This window comes from Leptosomus discolor, chromosome 4, assembly GCF_034619465.1.
Source record: "Leptosomus discolor isolate bLepDis1 chromosome 4, bLepDis1.hap2, whole genome shotgun sequence".
Classification (NCBI taxonomy): domain Eukaryota; kingdom Metazoa; phylum Chordata; class Aves; order Leptosomiformes; family Leptosomidae; genus Leptosomus; species Leptosomus discolor.
The window spans coordinates 75,986,900-76,004,049 of record NC_141394.1 but is presented as its reverse complement, the minus strand read 5'-3'; the positions used below and the strand labels follow the sequence as shown (position 1 = coordinate 76,004,049).

General features: G+C 39.2%; 1 protein-coding gene across 4 annotated transcripts in view; it reads right to left on the bottom strand.

Moving 5' to 3' along the window:
• The window catches only part of CTBP1 (C-terminal binding protein 1), a 190,690-nt gene that overhangs the window by 41,308 nt on the left and 132,232 nt on the right, over positions 1-17,150 (bottom strand). Inside the window, exon 1 of one of the 4 annotated variants that reach the window (XM_086464895.1) lies at positions 2,908-2,935. The exons of 2 other annotated variants lie outside the window; for them this stretch is intronic. In XM_086464895.1, coding sequence (XP_086321021.1) covers positions 2,908-2,914 — 7 coding nt within the window. In that variant the 5' untranslated portion in view covers positions 2,915-2,935. Of the gene's footprint in view, positions 1-1,200; positions 1,386-2,907; positions 2,936-17,150 lie in introns of those variants that run through there. One more of the 4 variants, XM_086464894.1, reaches the window with a different exon arrangement.

The following is a 17,150-nucleotide window of genomic DNA, read 5'->3' as shown; positions in this document are numbered from 1 at the left end:
TCATTCTACAACTGAAACGTTATGGTCATCGTCTTAATTGTCACTCCAGCAAAGCCAGGATTTCAACAACAAGTTTGAACGTTAGGTAAAACAAAATTTAAAAAAGAAAACAGAACTTTGATACTAAAGTTGTTGAAAATGAATGAGGAAAAATATGGCACAGATGATTCCCTTGGAGCTACAATCAAAGCACCACTGTCAACAGAAGAGCGCAAACGGTCCAAACAGATAACAGAAGACGAGATTAAAAACCTGTCACTTTTAAGAAACACTTTTCTGACTAGAGCTATCTCAGAAAATCATGAAATACACTATTACAAAACGCAATCCTCTAAAATATAATGATTTATCTAAAATACATAAAGGTGTGGTCTGGTTTTCCCCTCATACCAGTTTATCTATCGATTTCAAACAAGTTACTTGTGTTTACTGTTGGTGCTAAAAGGCATGTCAGAGCTAGCCCCAAGGCACAGAAACAAGTCAGAAAAACAACAAGGATAAACCCTCCCCAAGAGAATCTCGGACTTAAAGAGTCCCCAGAACTCAAATATGTCCAGTGACCTTGACCATGAAAACCCTACAAACCTTTGCTTGCCAAAATCCTTTCTGAACTTCAGCACAGGCTTCCTGTTGCACAATCTTCCTCCCTAAATACGGTATCACTGAATCGCAGACAATAACTCAACACTTAAGTAAACTTACTGTAACTTAATCACAGTGGCAGTCACTATTTAAAGTTTACATTTGGAAAGACACAGTTTCACTATGAATCAGAACCCTTTGAACAAAAAACTACTTCTTCCACCATTTAGATACATTCTGCCTGTTTCTTATCTAGAAATGTCATACTGCACCATGTGTTTGGCTTTGCAGCAGACCCTTGGAGTGGCAGGATAAAGCAATGTGTATTTAAGAGCAGTACTTTCCATGCCTGCATTAACAGTAAATCATGCAACTCGGTGCCAGAGAGGAATAACTGTAAATCAGTCAAAAGTGACATTCAACACCACAAATGTGAAACTAATTTAAAAAAAAAAAAAAATAAAATCACTTAGCTGGCTTATTTAAGTATATGGTATAGCATTTCACATAACACCGATAACAAAAATTATACCATCCACCCCCACATCCTAGAACCTTTGTTATGGGAAAACAATCTCAATATATCCTAACTTGAGACTTTCAGGAACCCCTACCAACCTGACATTTCTTAATCTGAGCTTGATTTCCAGGGTCATGAATTCGATTTCTCAATGCTTTACAATCTTCAGTATTCTGAGGCAAAATAGCAGCCTGTCATTCCATCCTCATTTCCATGTCTTTTATTTTTCTTGCAGCCTCCTGTAATCTTGAACCAAAGGTTTTAAACTTCTTATCCACTGCAACCTCTGTAGCCTGGATGGTGTTCAAATTTTTACTAAAAATTAAACACAAACAATACATTAAAACAACATTAAGGGTCTGACTTGTGCTCACAGAAGCCAGGAAACTCAAAGTTAAAGCTTCTCACTGCATCTGTACCCTTCCCCCTTTCGCTGCCGGCTTTCCACTACACCTGCTGTGCTGCCGCGGGCCACGACCACGCCGGGGAAGGCAGCGGGCTGTGCAGAGGCACAGGGCACCTTGCGCAGGACAGCAGGTGTATTGTGCAAGGACCTACCTGGAACAGGGCGGCAAGCGTCTTGCCTGGGTGAGCAGGGATCTGGGGAGAGCTGAGATCTCCAATACCAGCCAAGCGCTCCAGTGAGTATCAGAGATGGAGTGAGAAGCCTTAACTCTGAACTTGCTGGTTTTGTTGGGTGTAAGTCAGGCCCTTAAGGTTATCTAAATGTATTTAAGGGAAAAAAAAAAGTAACAAATTTCCAATGACAGCTCTAATCCAGCTACTAGTTTGGGTTTGGGGTTTTTTCCCCCTCCAATAGGTAAATAACCTGGTGGAGAAGCTCTTGCCCCAGTAACAGCTACCATGCCAGCGACCGCTGGATTTTTTTCTAAAATAGTACCAGGTATAACGCGCACACACAGACAGAGCAGCTGTCCGTATGTACCAGGTATTTGCCATGCGGCTAACAGAAAAGTGCCTTTTCAGAGCTGCAATTTGGACTAGCTAGTCTTTGAAAAAAGAAGTATCAAAACCTTACTCTAGTCCACCTTTTATGGAAAAAAAAATCTTGAAAATCAAAAAAAAAAAGCCATTTTCAGCTGCAGAACCCAACAGGAAGCCAGCCCCACGCACAAGCATTGCAACCGATTGTGAGTCTCACAAGCAAGAGGATTAATGAATTTATCACCCAGCTTTGGAAGGAGAGGGAGGGTTGTGAATAACCTCTGTATCTCTGGCAGCATGGGGACTTACATGGACTTATCAGACCGACCTTAGCATGAGATATATATATTTTTTTTTTTTTAAACTGGAAGAAAAAGAGCTACCTAAGCAGGCTAGTCTCCTCCCCCCTCCCAAATCCTCCCTGCACCTCCGGTCGCTCCTGAAACAAAGGTGCAGCTTTGTGTGCCACACTCCAAGGGGAGAGTTCAAGCCAATACCATTAGGTATACTCACACCTGGAGGCCAAGGAAGCTCTCCCTGACATACTTTAGGCTGTTATAAAGTATTTTAAGCCTTTCATAAAACAACCTTTTATGTTATGAACTGACAGTAACTAAAGTGATCACACTGCACAAATAATAGAGATCTCAAAGTAGGCTGTCACTGTTTGCTGACATTAGAAAACATACCAAAAGGCAACAAGGGAAGCTATTAAGATTAAGGCCGATTAACAACGTCATTTTCACATTTTTCTGCCGCTGATTAATATAACATCGTTAGGATCAGGGATGTCTCAAGTAAGGCATACACGTTAAAAGTAAAGGACATTGTCGTGTTTGTAGGCCCAAAATTTGACCTACCTTTCATTTTCTTAAATCTGTTTGCAAAGTCCATGTAATTCTTTAAATGTGTTTCTCTTTTTTCAAAACAAATGCTTCAATTCTTTTTTCTGAAAAATACATCAATGCCAAAAAGTACAACACTTATCAGTAACCCTATAATGACAAACCAATATGCACATGAAATGGAGGACAGCAGCCTGGCAAAGGAGAGTTTTCATTTTCACATTTCTGGGAATTCTTACAAGTGCAAAGACTAAATAAGCAGGAAAACTCCCTTGACAATGTCCTTTTAAAAGATTTTTTTCCTACAAAACTCCCTTTATGCACTGTAAAACATCGAAGTGATTTAAGTTTTTAACAAAACACGAACTACTGAAAAATCTAATCAATATTTACAAACACAAGACCTGAAAATGACAGGTTGGACGTTCAACTAATTTACAATCTTCCACATGTAACATAAGACTAATCCCCTGTGGCATTTACCTTTACTTTATATTCTTATCTAGGCTGTAAATTCGGCCAGAGCTGTCACTTATTTCCCCTAAGCCCTCAAAAAAAAGTACGTGTTTTTTAAAAATAAATGCTAATATTAATTCAAGTAAAGAACGAGTTGTCAAAACAAACAAAAAATACCCCATTCATAACATGAACACAGAAGCTGTTATGAATTAAGATTTGCCAATATGCACCATTAAAATTCCTAGAAATGCCATACTTCAAAAACATATTTTAAGGTTCCTGACACATCATGCATTTTTAAATTTCAGGCTTTGGTTTGGTAGTCTCATTGGTTTGTGCACCGTGATCTCAAAAGACATTTAGATTCAAGGTAGAGCAAAACTCTAAAAGCAGTCAAGCAGAAATAAACTTTAAAATACAATGCAGGTACATGGATCAGTAAAATGGATGCAAGAAAAAAAAAAGCGCTTACCAGCCTTCAGGATTTTGATATTCAGCATATTTAGGTGCTGAATATGCAACACAAAACTCTCCTGATTCCACCAGAATCAGAGCCAACACCTTTCGCCACTGCTTTCAACAGGAGCAGGATGCAAGCCCCCATGATTTGGGATGTGGGACTGGGACAGGGGACAGAGGAGAGAATGTTCTTCAATAAAGAATACCAACAAGGAGCACATACAAAAAGGTGACAGCTACTCTCAGAAGCCTGAATAACTTAGCAGATTAAATTTAATATCATTCTTTTCTTATTTAATTTCTAGCTATGTTTCCTAAGATTTTTAGGAACCTGCTGCAAGTCTTATTGAAATTAATGGGAACATTCCCAAATCGATTTTCAAAGGAACAAGATCTGGACTTCACAATACACATGCAAGAGAAAATCAAGCATAAGCTTCACTTGCAGCATATGTGCAGTCTCTGTTGAAGTCTCCAGGGCTCAGAGGTTAAGGCTAAGCACACTGAAACTTTACTGGAAGAGTACAGCTGATGAGTACTGTTGCGACCTACGCTTTTCATTTACCCAAACTCAGTAAAAACAAGTCATCTTCCTTCTTTTCTTTTTAATTTGCAAGAGACCAAGAAAAATAAAAGTGGTTTCCTGTGCTGTGTTGACCCAATGATGTGCAGAGCAGTCACACCCACCGAAATCCTCTTGCTAATTGCCAAGACTGAAATACACCCAGCCGCTCTCCAGGACATTCACAGCTCACTCCCTCACACAAAACACATAACCAACACCACTACTATGGAATTACCAGCCTGGTCCACAGACTTCCATAGTACTTATATTTATGCACACATTACATCACTATTTTACCACTGTGATAAACGAGCCTGGGTATCCAAGCAATCGCTACAGCACACAACCCAAAGGCCCCAACACAGACTATTTTGAGACAACTATTGTACTCGTTTTTTCCCTTTTGGTACCATCAAAACAAAATAAGCCAATGATTTCTATTTAGAAAATCCCACAATTCCCTTCTGTCCGAGAGTCACAATTCCTCATTACTTTTCCAAATTCACATAGCAAATAACTTGCCATTCTCAGACATTAGTCTGGTAACCGTGAGGATACAGGTTTCTGTTGTGTCTTTAAACAGTGATCCCTAACTGGTCTTTTTTAAACATCTAGTAATTTTGCTTGCTGTTATTTGTCTAACATCTTTTAGTCTCCACACAAAACCCTAAAAGCTTGTCAGGGTACAAAAAAACAAGAGGTCCCGCAAGGCACATCTTGAAAGCCTACGACAAGAAGGAAAAGTTCTGTATGGGGAAACAAAAATCATCTGGCAACATTTTCTATTACTACACATGTACTTCAAACATCCACGGGAAAACTGGAAGTGTTTCACATCCATCAAAAAATTACTCAAATTACATATTTGGAGCATGCTAGAACAATATCCCTCATCTTAGCTAATACTTTTCAAAATAAGACTGAAAACAACATGATTCACACCTATTTAACCTCAAACGAACAAGCAGTAACAACATAATGTGTTACTGTAAAATGTTTCTAATTGTCTATCACCATTTAAAAAGCAAACCAAATGACAGTATTCAGTAATAACTGTATCAAGTACTAAAAAGAGCAAGCACAAGGATCAGCAATAAAACATACAGAAAAAACAACACTGCAGAAGCACTGTTTTCAAGTAACGGAAATATGAAAGCAAATTCCAGAGAAAGGAAAAAAACCATTTTAAAAGACTGGGTTTTCCTTGGATATGCAGCATTTCAGTGCCTGCCCACAGTAAGTACTCCACCGTTTCAAGTTTTTTTAGCTGTATTAAGCAATAAGTAAACGGGGGGGGGGGGAATCAGCAATGATGGAGCTGCCTTAGCTGCGTACACTCCCATTAATCCCAGATTCAGAGAAATTCTGGCTAAAGCTGCCAACTTTTGTTACTTATTCCATGAGTTTTACAGCGACTGCAAAACACCCCTGCCTGCATATGCCATGTGAAAGCCACAAAATACTTGAGAAATTACAGGAATCGCTGCAGTGACACTCAGGACAGTACCTACAAATTCAGAATCACAGAACTTGAGAATTATGACACTGCAGCAGCCACATTTGCCCATAACTAACTACGAACATCAATTTCCCAGTTACTAATGTGGCAATATCTCTAAAATACAGAATGGAATGCATGAATCAAGTCTGCACCAAAGCCGTTCCCACAACGCATTATATGCGGGGAATACATCAGGGCATACATCCACTTCCATGTTCTCCCAAGACAACGACTGTGGAGTAGGCTGAAAAAGGCAACTGGGGGGGAATTCACCTTAACACAAACCCAAACTCTAGTTTAAAATACAAATGAACTTATATTTCAGCCCATAGCCTTTAGAGGTTGGTGGGTGTGACTTAAAAAAAAGCCAGAAAACTCCTGAGGACAGAAACTGGAAAAACAATCTGCTTCAACAATTGTAATGGGAGCAGAATGATTAACTCCCCAAGCCATTCCAGGAACAATATAGATCATGCCAAGACTTACTAAAACACTTTCCACTGAAGAAGCGGTCCTGGAGATTTTGAGGACAATACTCAGGATACAGAACACCAGTCTAGGACGGGTTTGCAAAACAGGGCTGCGCTGCCATATTCCATATGTACATCAGTGGCCTTTATCCTCGCTCTCTTACCCATGCATTCAATATAAAGAAGCATGCCAGCAGTGCTTTTTCTTTTTAAAATCACATTATCAGAATTGGCATCTTGGCTGTGATTTCAATAAAAGCTGAAGAGCCACATAACATTAATTTAAAATGTAATACCGTCAAGGAACAACTCTTGAATTGCCTATATAATATTATGTATTTGAACTATCGAGGAAAACATAGTAATTTTTTACCCTCCTCCAACAAAGTTTCTCCTAAGCAAGTTATTTTATTCCAGCAGGTTTGGGGTTTTTCGTTTTGTTTTAAACCACTGCCTGAGCTGCAAGTATGCTTTGGGAAAAACACCACTTTTTGGTATTGTTAATACAACCTCTTTCGAAGTATTAATTTCTCAGTATGTTTTAAAGACACTGCCAAGGATTTATTACAGAATATAATTTCTGAATGTAGTCTGTCCTAATAGTTACTGTCTTTTCTTGTATTTTAGATCTTGTACAGGACACTGTCTCAGAGAAAGAAACCCAGTAACGTGAGCGGAGCCAACATCAAAGGCTTCCTTTATTCTGATCCCAAACACTGAAAGCAATTTCTCTAACAGCACACCTGTACTTTGACCAAGAACGTTAAACTATTACCTGGGGCACTCCTTATTTTCCCTATCAAAAAGTCTGAAGATAAGCAAGTGTGGGGCCTTGGATAACCAAATTAGTTTCACAAGGTTTCGGGTTTTGGTTTTGGTTTTTTGTTAATTTTATTTTTTTTTTTTTTTTTTTTTTTTAAGGTCAGCAGAACACACTCAAATGACACTAAAAATAACAGCACGGAAGTATTTTACATATTGAACACTGACCTCTCCATTTTCTCTGTAACATCTTAACTTTTTTTATTATTTTGGGAAAGGTTCTAATGTGATTCACTATCCTCTTCGCTGAACATCATGGTGCTACATGTGTCAGCAGTCCTTACAGTGGAAAAAAAAATAAAAAATACTATGACTCTGTTGTTTAGGGATGGGAAGAAGGGAGGAGAGCTAGAAACTTCCTCTAAGATATACAGCTAAAACACTTTCTAAAAAAAACCCCAATAAATATATATATAGCCCAGACTTTTAAGACCAGCGTAATTCAACACAGTATTAAGGTTTCTGGAAACGAGGATAATAAACTCCCTCTTGAGTTACACTCCATTACGTTCTTCTGAAAACCAAAGCAACTCTGACAAACACTGAACCAGTGCAAAGGGCTCCTTAAAGCTCATTTTTTCTCTCTCCCTTTTCAGTTCCTCCCACAGCCACTGACCTCTGCTGCCCTCTGTCAATATTAAGAAAATGGTTGATGATGATTACAAACTAGAGAACAGTTTTCTTGTAAAAATGAGAAAGTCTGGAGCATAGCGAAATCTAAATCCTGCACCTCCCATCCAGAGTCCTCTTCAGCTGAACGAAGCCTGAATAAATAGGATTTTCTGAAAAGATGTTCATGTTGAAGGTAAGCAAACAGGATGTATAAAAATGACAAACCCACTGAGAACAGGGCCAGTAACAACAGTCCAAGCGCCAAATAAAACAGGCAGTTTAAGGCAAAAGCTGGGTTTATATTATCATGTTACATTTAATCATAATATAATAAAAGCGTATGATGTAAGAGAGCTGTTTTACAGAGCTTTTCTTCAAGTAGAGTTTTGAGTTTCAATTACAAAGGCTTTGGTCCCAATATCACAGTTAAAGCTGTACTGAAAAACAGAGTCACAATCGGGAGTAACTCCCATGACTTGATGAGAGAAGATATTTCTTCCCACACATACCACATACTAAAGGGGTTTGGAGAAGGTTTTTGAAAGCTTTAAGTTGTTTCCACTGAACTGGTGAAAAGTCAGAAGTGTTTAAAAATGATCTATATTTGCATTTTTTCACTAGGCTTTATAATGTTTCTTTTAGTCTCTTTAGTTTAACCATTTTCAACTTGAAAAGTGCCTATTCACACACATAAAAATGCTTTTGTCTGCAGATAAAGGCTTCAAATTATAAATTTTTCAGGGCACAAATCATGCTCTATCTCTGTAAATTGCATAAAACATTTATAAGTGCTAAAAACACCAGTTGCAAGAAAGTATTATAAAAGGAATTATTGACTCCATTATTAAGCGTTACAAAACCTTAAGGCATAAGGGTACCATGATTCTTCACACAGGCGAGATTTCTTAACAGGTCCTCTCTCCAACTGTACATTCTTGCTTTGATCGAGCACTGTATTTTGGAAAATGAATTCACTATTACACTTCCCAGTAAATGAAGTTAAGATGTCAGTTTGTAGTTTTATTCTAGCCTTTTCCATGTATGCCTTATCTTAAAAAAATAAACTTGTTACAGCTCCCGTGTCCCCCAATCTGCAGGCAGAGACATTTACAAAATGTGCCCACAGCACATATGTGCGTCACACAAATGTCATCTCCCTCTCTCACAGTGACAGCCTCAGACTTCTGCAGCGTTACAGTTTGTGAAAAACGGACAGTCACAAAAAACGGACCCCAGCAACTTCCTTTCAAAACAAAATATAGATTGACAACAGATTGAGAAGCAATTTGAATGGAAACCAGACCAATGTATGAGATGCAATAAAGAATTTCCAAAATAAGAAACTTTAGTCTATGGTTTTTCTACATTTTCTGAAACTAGAAACAGGAGGGATGTCAGTAGCAGGATAAACAGCAGCATGCTGAAAGGCATGCAGGAGCATTACGTTTCTAAAAGCAGACGGTCACAGGAAACACTCAAATGACTTGGAATTTTATCATCCAAAGATAACCAAAGGATCAGCAACTTCAAGCAAATCCTCAAAGTGTATCTTGAAACTCATTCTGTTGTTCAACAAATGGACATGGCATAGAGAAAGATACTGGAAAGCAAGTCTGGCTGTAATTTCTGAAAAAAAAAAAAAAAATAATGGGAGGAAATGACAGCTTGCCCAGTGCAAGACAACAGCTATCGGATAACTCCCAGAAACCAAGAAATTTCTGTTTTCCAGAATGCCACAAGAGAACGCGAAGCTAATCCTTGCTCTCAAGACCAAGAAACAATAACAGCACTTCATAGCACATTATTTTGCCTATTTTCTGGATGTAAAACAATTAAGTGTAGGCACATCACTGCAAAAGTAAGAAAATTCAACCCAGAAGTTACCGCTTCCGATCCCTAACTCTGCTTACTACCACTCTTTTTGCTTATTAGGTGCTTTGACAGTACAACTGCTATTTCAGAGGAAATTGTAGCTCTTGTAGGATTTTCTTCAGATCTATCTTTTCATTCTTTCTGCCCCTCCTGGGTCAGGACTGTCATCCCGGTTACAAAAGGAAGAGAACAAACGACTGCTGCGAACAGCAGATGACATCTGGAAAATAACTCTATAGTGAAAATTCTACATACACAGTAAGGCCCAGGTAAGGGTCATTTATCGGGTCTGCACTGTGAACCAGATTAAAACAAGGTACATACAAATAGTGCATAAACTGGCACTGGCCAAAGAGGAAACCCCACCTGTGTGTTCTCATATTTTTGGAAAAATAATTAATTAGCATTATTTCTTACAAAGTCTACACCACCATCACAATACATGGTGAAATGTGACCTTTAGGGGCTTTTCTGAGCAGTTACTCAGTTAAGAGTACGATTAGCATCCAGGCTTCCTAGCAATATTTTAATCAGAAATCTGCTTTCCAAGTTTTGAACACCAGTGACTAAAAAGTTACCTTGCAGCAAGTTGCAACATATCAACTTCTTAACGAAGTACCATTAACACAATTTTTATTCCATTATCAACTTGCAGACAACTCACTTTGATGTTTCCTAACTTCATACAATGCCTGCCACAATCTCTCAGCAGCCAAATGACTTGCAAAACGAATGGAGTTACTGAAAACTGCACAGCTAATAAAAGTTTTAGTCATTTTTTTCCTTTACGATATAAGCTTCTTCTAGTGACACTCTGACACCCGTTTTTATGTTTTGATACATTTCTTTTCATACTTGTTCTATAGGTACTTTCCAGAATGCTTAGAGAAAACACTCAACTTATGCAGGACTATATATTCCTTAAAGCATGTTAACTCCTTCATATAAAGGCAATTAAACGTTTACATCAAAAATACTCAAAGGGCAACACAAGTAGTGGCTTCATTCTCTGGGAGGTCTGGCAAGCACCCACAGCAGAGTATGGGAGAGCATCCCAACAGAAGGGAAGCCTTCCCTTTCAACGGGTACCGCACCCAACCTGAATTCGGGACAGAGGCTCTCTTCCAACGTTGCAGGAGAGCTGGGGTCATGCAGCAGCAAGTAAACTTAACTTACTCGCTCTGTCCTGAATTTTGGGGGCCAAAACAAAACAACGCAACTGGCGAGTGCTGCATGAACTTACATTTACCATTGGTCAGAACTAGAGCTGCGAGTGCTACAGGACACCATCCACGGACAAAACGATCTGGTTACAGAAGTAAAAATACGTAGAAAGAGGCTGCGCCAATTACTGAAAATTTAGTTCAGAGAGAACATGAAAAAAAGAGATCAATCTAAGCCTGAAAAGTTACAATTCAGTATGGGGATTAAGCCAATTAACAGTGGGGTTTTTTCTCCCTGAATGTGGGTCTCACTGCTGCCCTTCCTGGGCCACAGGCACTTCAGGGAAGGATGGGGAAGGAAAAACCCCAGTAGTTTACAACAGCCACAGAAGCGCATCTTGTCTCCCGTTACTCTGACAAGTACACCAAGACGATAAAAGGGTGGGACTCATTTTTCACTCTTCTCTGTTAACAGACCCATTTGTTTATGAGAAAGTGGAGGGGAAGGGGCGGGGGGGGAGAGGGGAGAAATGGTTTTATTCTGTGCATACGATGAGATACTGTCACACAGGAAGCGGCACGGCCTAACTCCTTTTCACAGCTGCGTCATGGTTAATAAAAATCTGATCTGTAAACTGCTGAAAGCAAGACAAAAAGCCCTTATCTTCTGTACTAAACTCTCTTTCTCAACCTCCGAGAAAACCACTTGCAAGTAACTATAACAAGGCTCTGAACAGTTTCGGTAGAAGCATTTGGTATAAAGCAAACTATTTTTTTTCCACTGAAGTTATTTAAAGAAAATATTAAATGTGAAAACATGAGGTTTACATCTATAGGGGTTTTGTTTGCTGTTTTCTGAATTTTTTTTAAAACTGTCCAGAGCAAATGACCCATACGGTTGCCGAGTAATACCATGAAATTCATAAAATAGGACTAGTGGCATGAACAATGTTTCTCTAATCTGCAGATCTGTAGTTCTTTCATTGAAATGTTTCAAATCCTGCATAGACTTAGGCTTTTTAAAATCGAACTGCATGTACTTTAAATTAGGGAATAAAGAAGAAGCAGTGCAGCAATACATCCAAATAGGCCAGATGAACTGGTAAATTTATTAAATATGTAAAACAGAGTGATGAGCAGTATCACTGAATCTATTTGTTTGGCATGCTCCCTCTGAAATGGTTAGCGAAACAAAACGTTTGAAGTCTGGAATGGGATGGAAAAGTATAAGCCAAAGCAAATTAATTCAAATCTTACTTTTATTCTGCATATCCAATCTGTATAAAGCTCTTCAGACAATGGGCTGTAGCTATTAGGAATTGGAATGAGATTAAATCTCATCCTCAAGAACTTGAAAGCAACTACACTGAAAGCAGAGAGTCTGCACCTGCTTATAGCAAGTCTTAAATTAGATATTTAGTTATCTATACTTACAATAGTACGTATTCAGACAGTTTCAAATTTCTCTAAATGCAAACACTAGTAGTCTAACTATTCTTCACAATGAAGACATGTGACGGTGCTACTTGTTCTTCTCCAAGCAGCAGTTGCTACAGGACACCATCATGTCACCAAGAACGCTGCTACCGTAATTATAAAAAAGCCTACAAGTTCTATTTCGCCAGTATTGAGGTATTTCAGAAACTGCAAACTCCACTAACTGAAGTCACAAAATACCGATTAAAGTATTCCCCCACTTTTGTCAGTACCGGTCAAAGCAAATCTCTAACCTTTTTTCAACTGAAATTCAGCAAATACAAGAAAACAGGGTGCTCTTCAAATAAGAAAAGGAAGGGTACCATCAATAAATACATTAATAAAAAAGGAAACGGAGTGGCATGACTTTCCATTATTGGAAAGCATTACAGACTTTCTGGGCTTAAACTAAGATTTGGTGTTCACCTTTGTTTCACTGATTCTGTCAAGTTGTACATATAAAAATATTTTTTATACAAAGAACTGTCTTTTTAATACAATGTACATGATGCAGCAGAGTATTTTTTTCCTCTTTTTTAAAAAAAAAAGTACATTTTCCCCTCCAAGACAGAAGGAAAGACAATTTATATTGCATCAGAAAGCACGCAAGTATTAATGATGGGGCATGATGAAGAACATAAATGGTTTCCATTTTCACATTCAAAACCACATACCTGCAAATTAATGCTAAAAGCAACAGGCCTATAAAGGAACCATGTTTCCATGCCAACTGATCACAGAAATACATATAATTCAACAAAAAATGACTAACCTACAAAACAAGAAAATAAAAAGAAAGCAGAAGTGCTGGAAATCAAGATCCTGACCATACCCAACTATTTTACAATAGCAAAAAACACAACAAAGGATGCAATTTAAGAGATGAACGGTATACAGCTAACGGCACTTCATCATTACAATACTTCTAAAAGCTGTCATTCTCTACTCAACAAAAAACCAGGATACAGAACACTTCTATTAAGAAGGAGGGAACACTTGCACAATAGCAGCAATTCTTATGGAGGTTTCATAGCTGGCAGACACGAAAGCGCAAGTTACTATTCAGTGAACATCTTTCATTAGGATTTTATTTTTTGTCTTTATCTTGCTTTGTTCCTTACTCACACTGAGCTGTACTGGGGTTCTGCAATCAGCCAGCAGAGCCGCGTGCCGAGTAAGGCAGCCCGCTATTCGAGTGGCAATTGCAAAAGTAAGCGCATTAGGAGTGAGCAGATACGTACCCGCACACAAGCGGCTCACGTAATGATGTGCACACACATATCCGAGGTAATTAAAATTTTGCAGGTGCATGAGCAACTTCAGCTTCGCAATCAATAAAAACATGCTACGGCTTTCTGTACTACAGTGAAAAAATATGTTCATACAAAAAATCATGATCCACGCATGTATGCACTTGAACATGGAAAAACCAGACTTATTTTAAGCAAGGAAGCTTAGAAATACTGAATAGAAAAGAATGCTACAGATCTAAATATAGTCTGTTCCAAGATACTGACATTTACATGCAATAAAACCAGCAGTTCGAGTATTTGTTCTTTAAAACCTAGAGAAATAAATAACCTTCAACTAAAAGGTCCATAAAACCCGTGTTCAAAATGAATACAAGCTGCAGACAGGACAATAAATTTCTGTTTCTTAATATGTCTTTATTTTATCAAGTAAGCAACAGAGCTTTTCTTCCTATTTAGTTCTTGAAAACATATTAGAAGTTATTAGAGGTTTAAAACAGATGAAAAATTATGGTCACAGAACTGGAAGTTGGAAATCCCATCATGAATACATTTGAGTTTCACTGTTTTGCTGCATTTTGCATGAATAGAGAAGAGAAAATTGCAAGTACCCATCCTACCGACTTCATATTTACGTAAACATACAGATTACTTGACAACAGGCCTACACACTGCACTGAAAACTGCAAAGTTTACATAAAATGATTTTTAGGTTCATTTACGAGCTCCAGTCTGTGTAGGGACCTCAGTGACATCAATGGATGAAAGGGAATAATTATATGGCCACATTCCAGCTTATCCAGACAGCATGAAAGATTAAGGGTTTCACCAGACTTTCTTCCTCTGTCAATTCAGAATTCACTAAGATCAGAATTTTTAGATGCGACAGTTGCTTTCTGCCCTTTTAAAAAACCATCAATAATAAAACCCATGCATTTTCTAGGAAAAGCTTTGCCATTTAAAGGCAAAAAAAAAAAAAAAAAGATTCTGGTAGAAAAGACCTAAGTTGAAGAGCTTAGTCACTAACATGATTTTTTAATAGGAACAGTGTTTACATTGCAGCCCATGAAAACTGCAGAGTAAACGTTTAGCATCCCTGAAATTCTTCATGTTTCTGACTACCTTTCCTTAACCTTTTCTAAGGCTGGCCACAGCATACACTGACACAGCATTACTGTAGGTTTTGTAGAAGATGAAAAATGGTAATCCACCTGTGTGGAGAGTACACGATTTCTGCAGAGTTCTTCACGTATAAACTATTCCTTTGAGGTAGTACACACTAAATTTCTGTTTGGAAACCTCAAAAAGAAAATCTAAAAAAAAATCTACATGTATAATTAAGGCACACTGAATATTCCTAACTGATAAACTCTACACGCAAAGTTATGCACTTTGCGACAAGCTCTGCGGCACATAAGGCGTTCAGCAACTCTGAAAGTACACAGATATGAATTCTGACAGGGAAAAATGTATTTTAATAAATTCCTACCCATCTTTAATATTACAAAAGTTACCCCTACTCAAAACAGCAGCAGCAACTGGAAGCTGTCAGCCAGCCACAGAGCAGACAGTACCTGCACGCCCGGCTCCACACGTCCCTGACAATGTATTCCTGCTGTGTTTTGGAAGGACCAAGGGTGGCAAAGCTGAGTAAGATGAAAGGTCAGTTCAGCTTCTCACACCTTTACCTCTTTTCATCTATTGTGAAGAGACACCGCTGTTCCACAAACACTTTTCTACTTTTTGGAAGCTTCTGAAAGTTAGTTTCATACCAGCTACATCATTTCACTACCATGTACGAAATCAGCCGTAGAGCATATTGATTTTCCATACAGCACTGCCTTGGGCAAGATCCTAAATGGCAACAGAGCAGAAGACTCCATGTTATTTAAATATGAGAACAATAATGAAATAAAAAATAAATAAATCATTATCAACAGAGCAGCAACTAGGGAGGCAAACAGCAACAATTTCATGTTCAGTTACACTTCTCCCATAGCCTTGGCCAGCAGAGTCTGTTTATGTAAATGAAAGAAAGAATGTTGCCCTGAACTTGCCCATTATCCCACAGAAAAGGTATTGTGGGAATGTTAACTTTCACCTGGCTGACTTCCAGATGCTGGCAGGAAAACACACCCTTTCAAAATTTCAGCCAGCTGAAGAATACTCCACATTTTTCACATTTTCCAATTATTCCAAGTTATGTATAAACTAACATAGGCCTTGAACTAAATCCATGTAAAATGGAGGTAGTAAGATGATTGACTATCCTGCAAAAGAATGAATCAATGGGTCTCGCATCCAAACCAAACAGCCAGCATCATATTTCACAAACCACGAACGCTTTTGAGAAAGCCAGCGCATTTCTAGAATAGCAGAAATGTTTGCAATGTCCGTAAGAGCACTTACTGGACAACACGAGTGGGAACTAAAAAAAGTGCCGTCCTGATTTCAGCAACACAGCCCGGTGCCGTGATGCAGACCTGGTACCATGGGACAACGATATTGTTTGAAGCCTGCATTCTGTCCTACAATTAACAAGAGAAATGCATCTTGCTACATACCTAGTATCTGAATAGGCCTCACAACAGAAACTGCAGCACAGGAGAATCATAGAACAGAATCACAGAATCAATTAGATTGGAGAAGACCTTTAAGATCGATAGCGACTCCACCACTTCCCTGGGCAGCCTGTTCCAGTGCTTCAAAACCCTTTCAGTGAAGAATTTTTTCCTGATGTCCCAACCTAATCTAAACCTCCCCTGGCACAACCTGAGGCCATTTCCTCTTGTTCTAATGCTTGTTACTTGGGAGAAGAGACTGACCTCCACCTTGCTACAACCTCCTTTCAGGTAGCTGTAAAGAGTGATAAGGTCTCCCCTCAGCCTCCCCTTCTCCAGACTCAACAACCCCAGTTCCCTCAGCCGTTCCTCACCAGATCTGTTCTCCAGATCCTTCACCAGCTTTGTTGCCCTTCTCTGGACACACTCCAGCACCTCAATGTTCTTCTTATAGTGAGGGACCCAAAACTGCACACAGGATTTGAGGTGCAGCCTCACCAGTGCCCAGTACAGGGGCACGATCACCTCCCTACTCCTGCTGGCCACACCATGGCTGATACTGGCCAGGATGCTGTTGGCCTTCTTGCCCACCGGGGCACACTGCTGGCTCATGTCCAGCTGGCTGTCGACCAGCACCCCCAGGTCCTTTTCTGCCAGGCAGCTTTCCAGTCACTCCTCCCCAGGCCTGTAGCGCTGCCTGGGGTTGTTGGGGCCCAAGTGCAGGACCCGGCACTTGGCCTTGTTAAACCTCATACAACTGGCCTTGGCCCATCCATCCAGCCTGTCCAGGTCCCTCTGCAGAACCTTCCTGCCCCCCAGCAGATCACACGCTCCCACCCAATTTAGTGTCATCTACAAACCTACTGAGGAAGCACTCGATCCCCTGGTCCAGATCATTGATAAAGATATTAAACAGAACTGGAAAGAGCCAAGCACAGCAACTGTGTGGACTGGAGAAGACCCCAAAACAAAGCAGGCAAAAATCCCCTTTCTGTTTTAAACAGAAGGCATTTTTCTTGCTCTTTTCCATCTGGCACTTCAAGTAGCT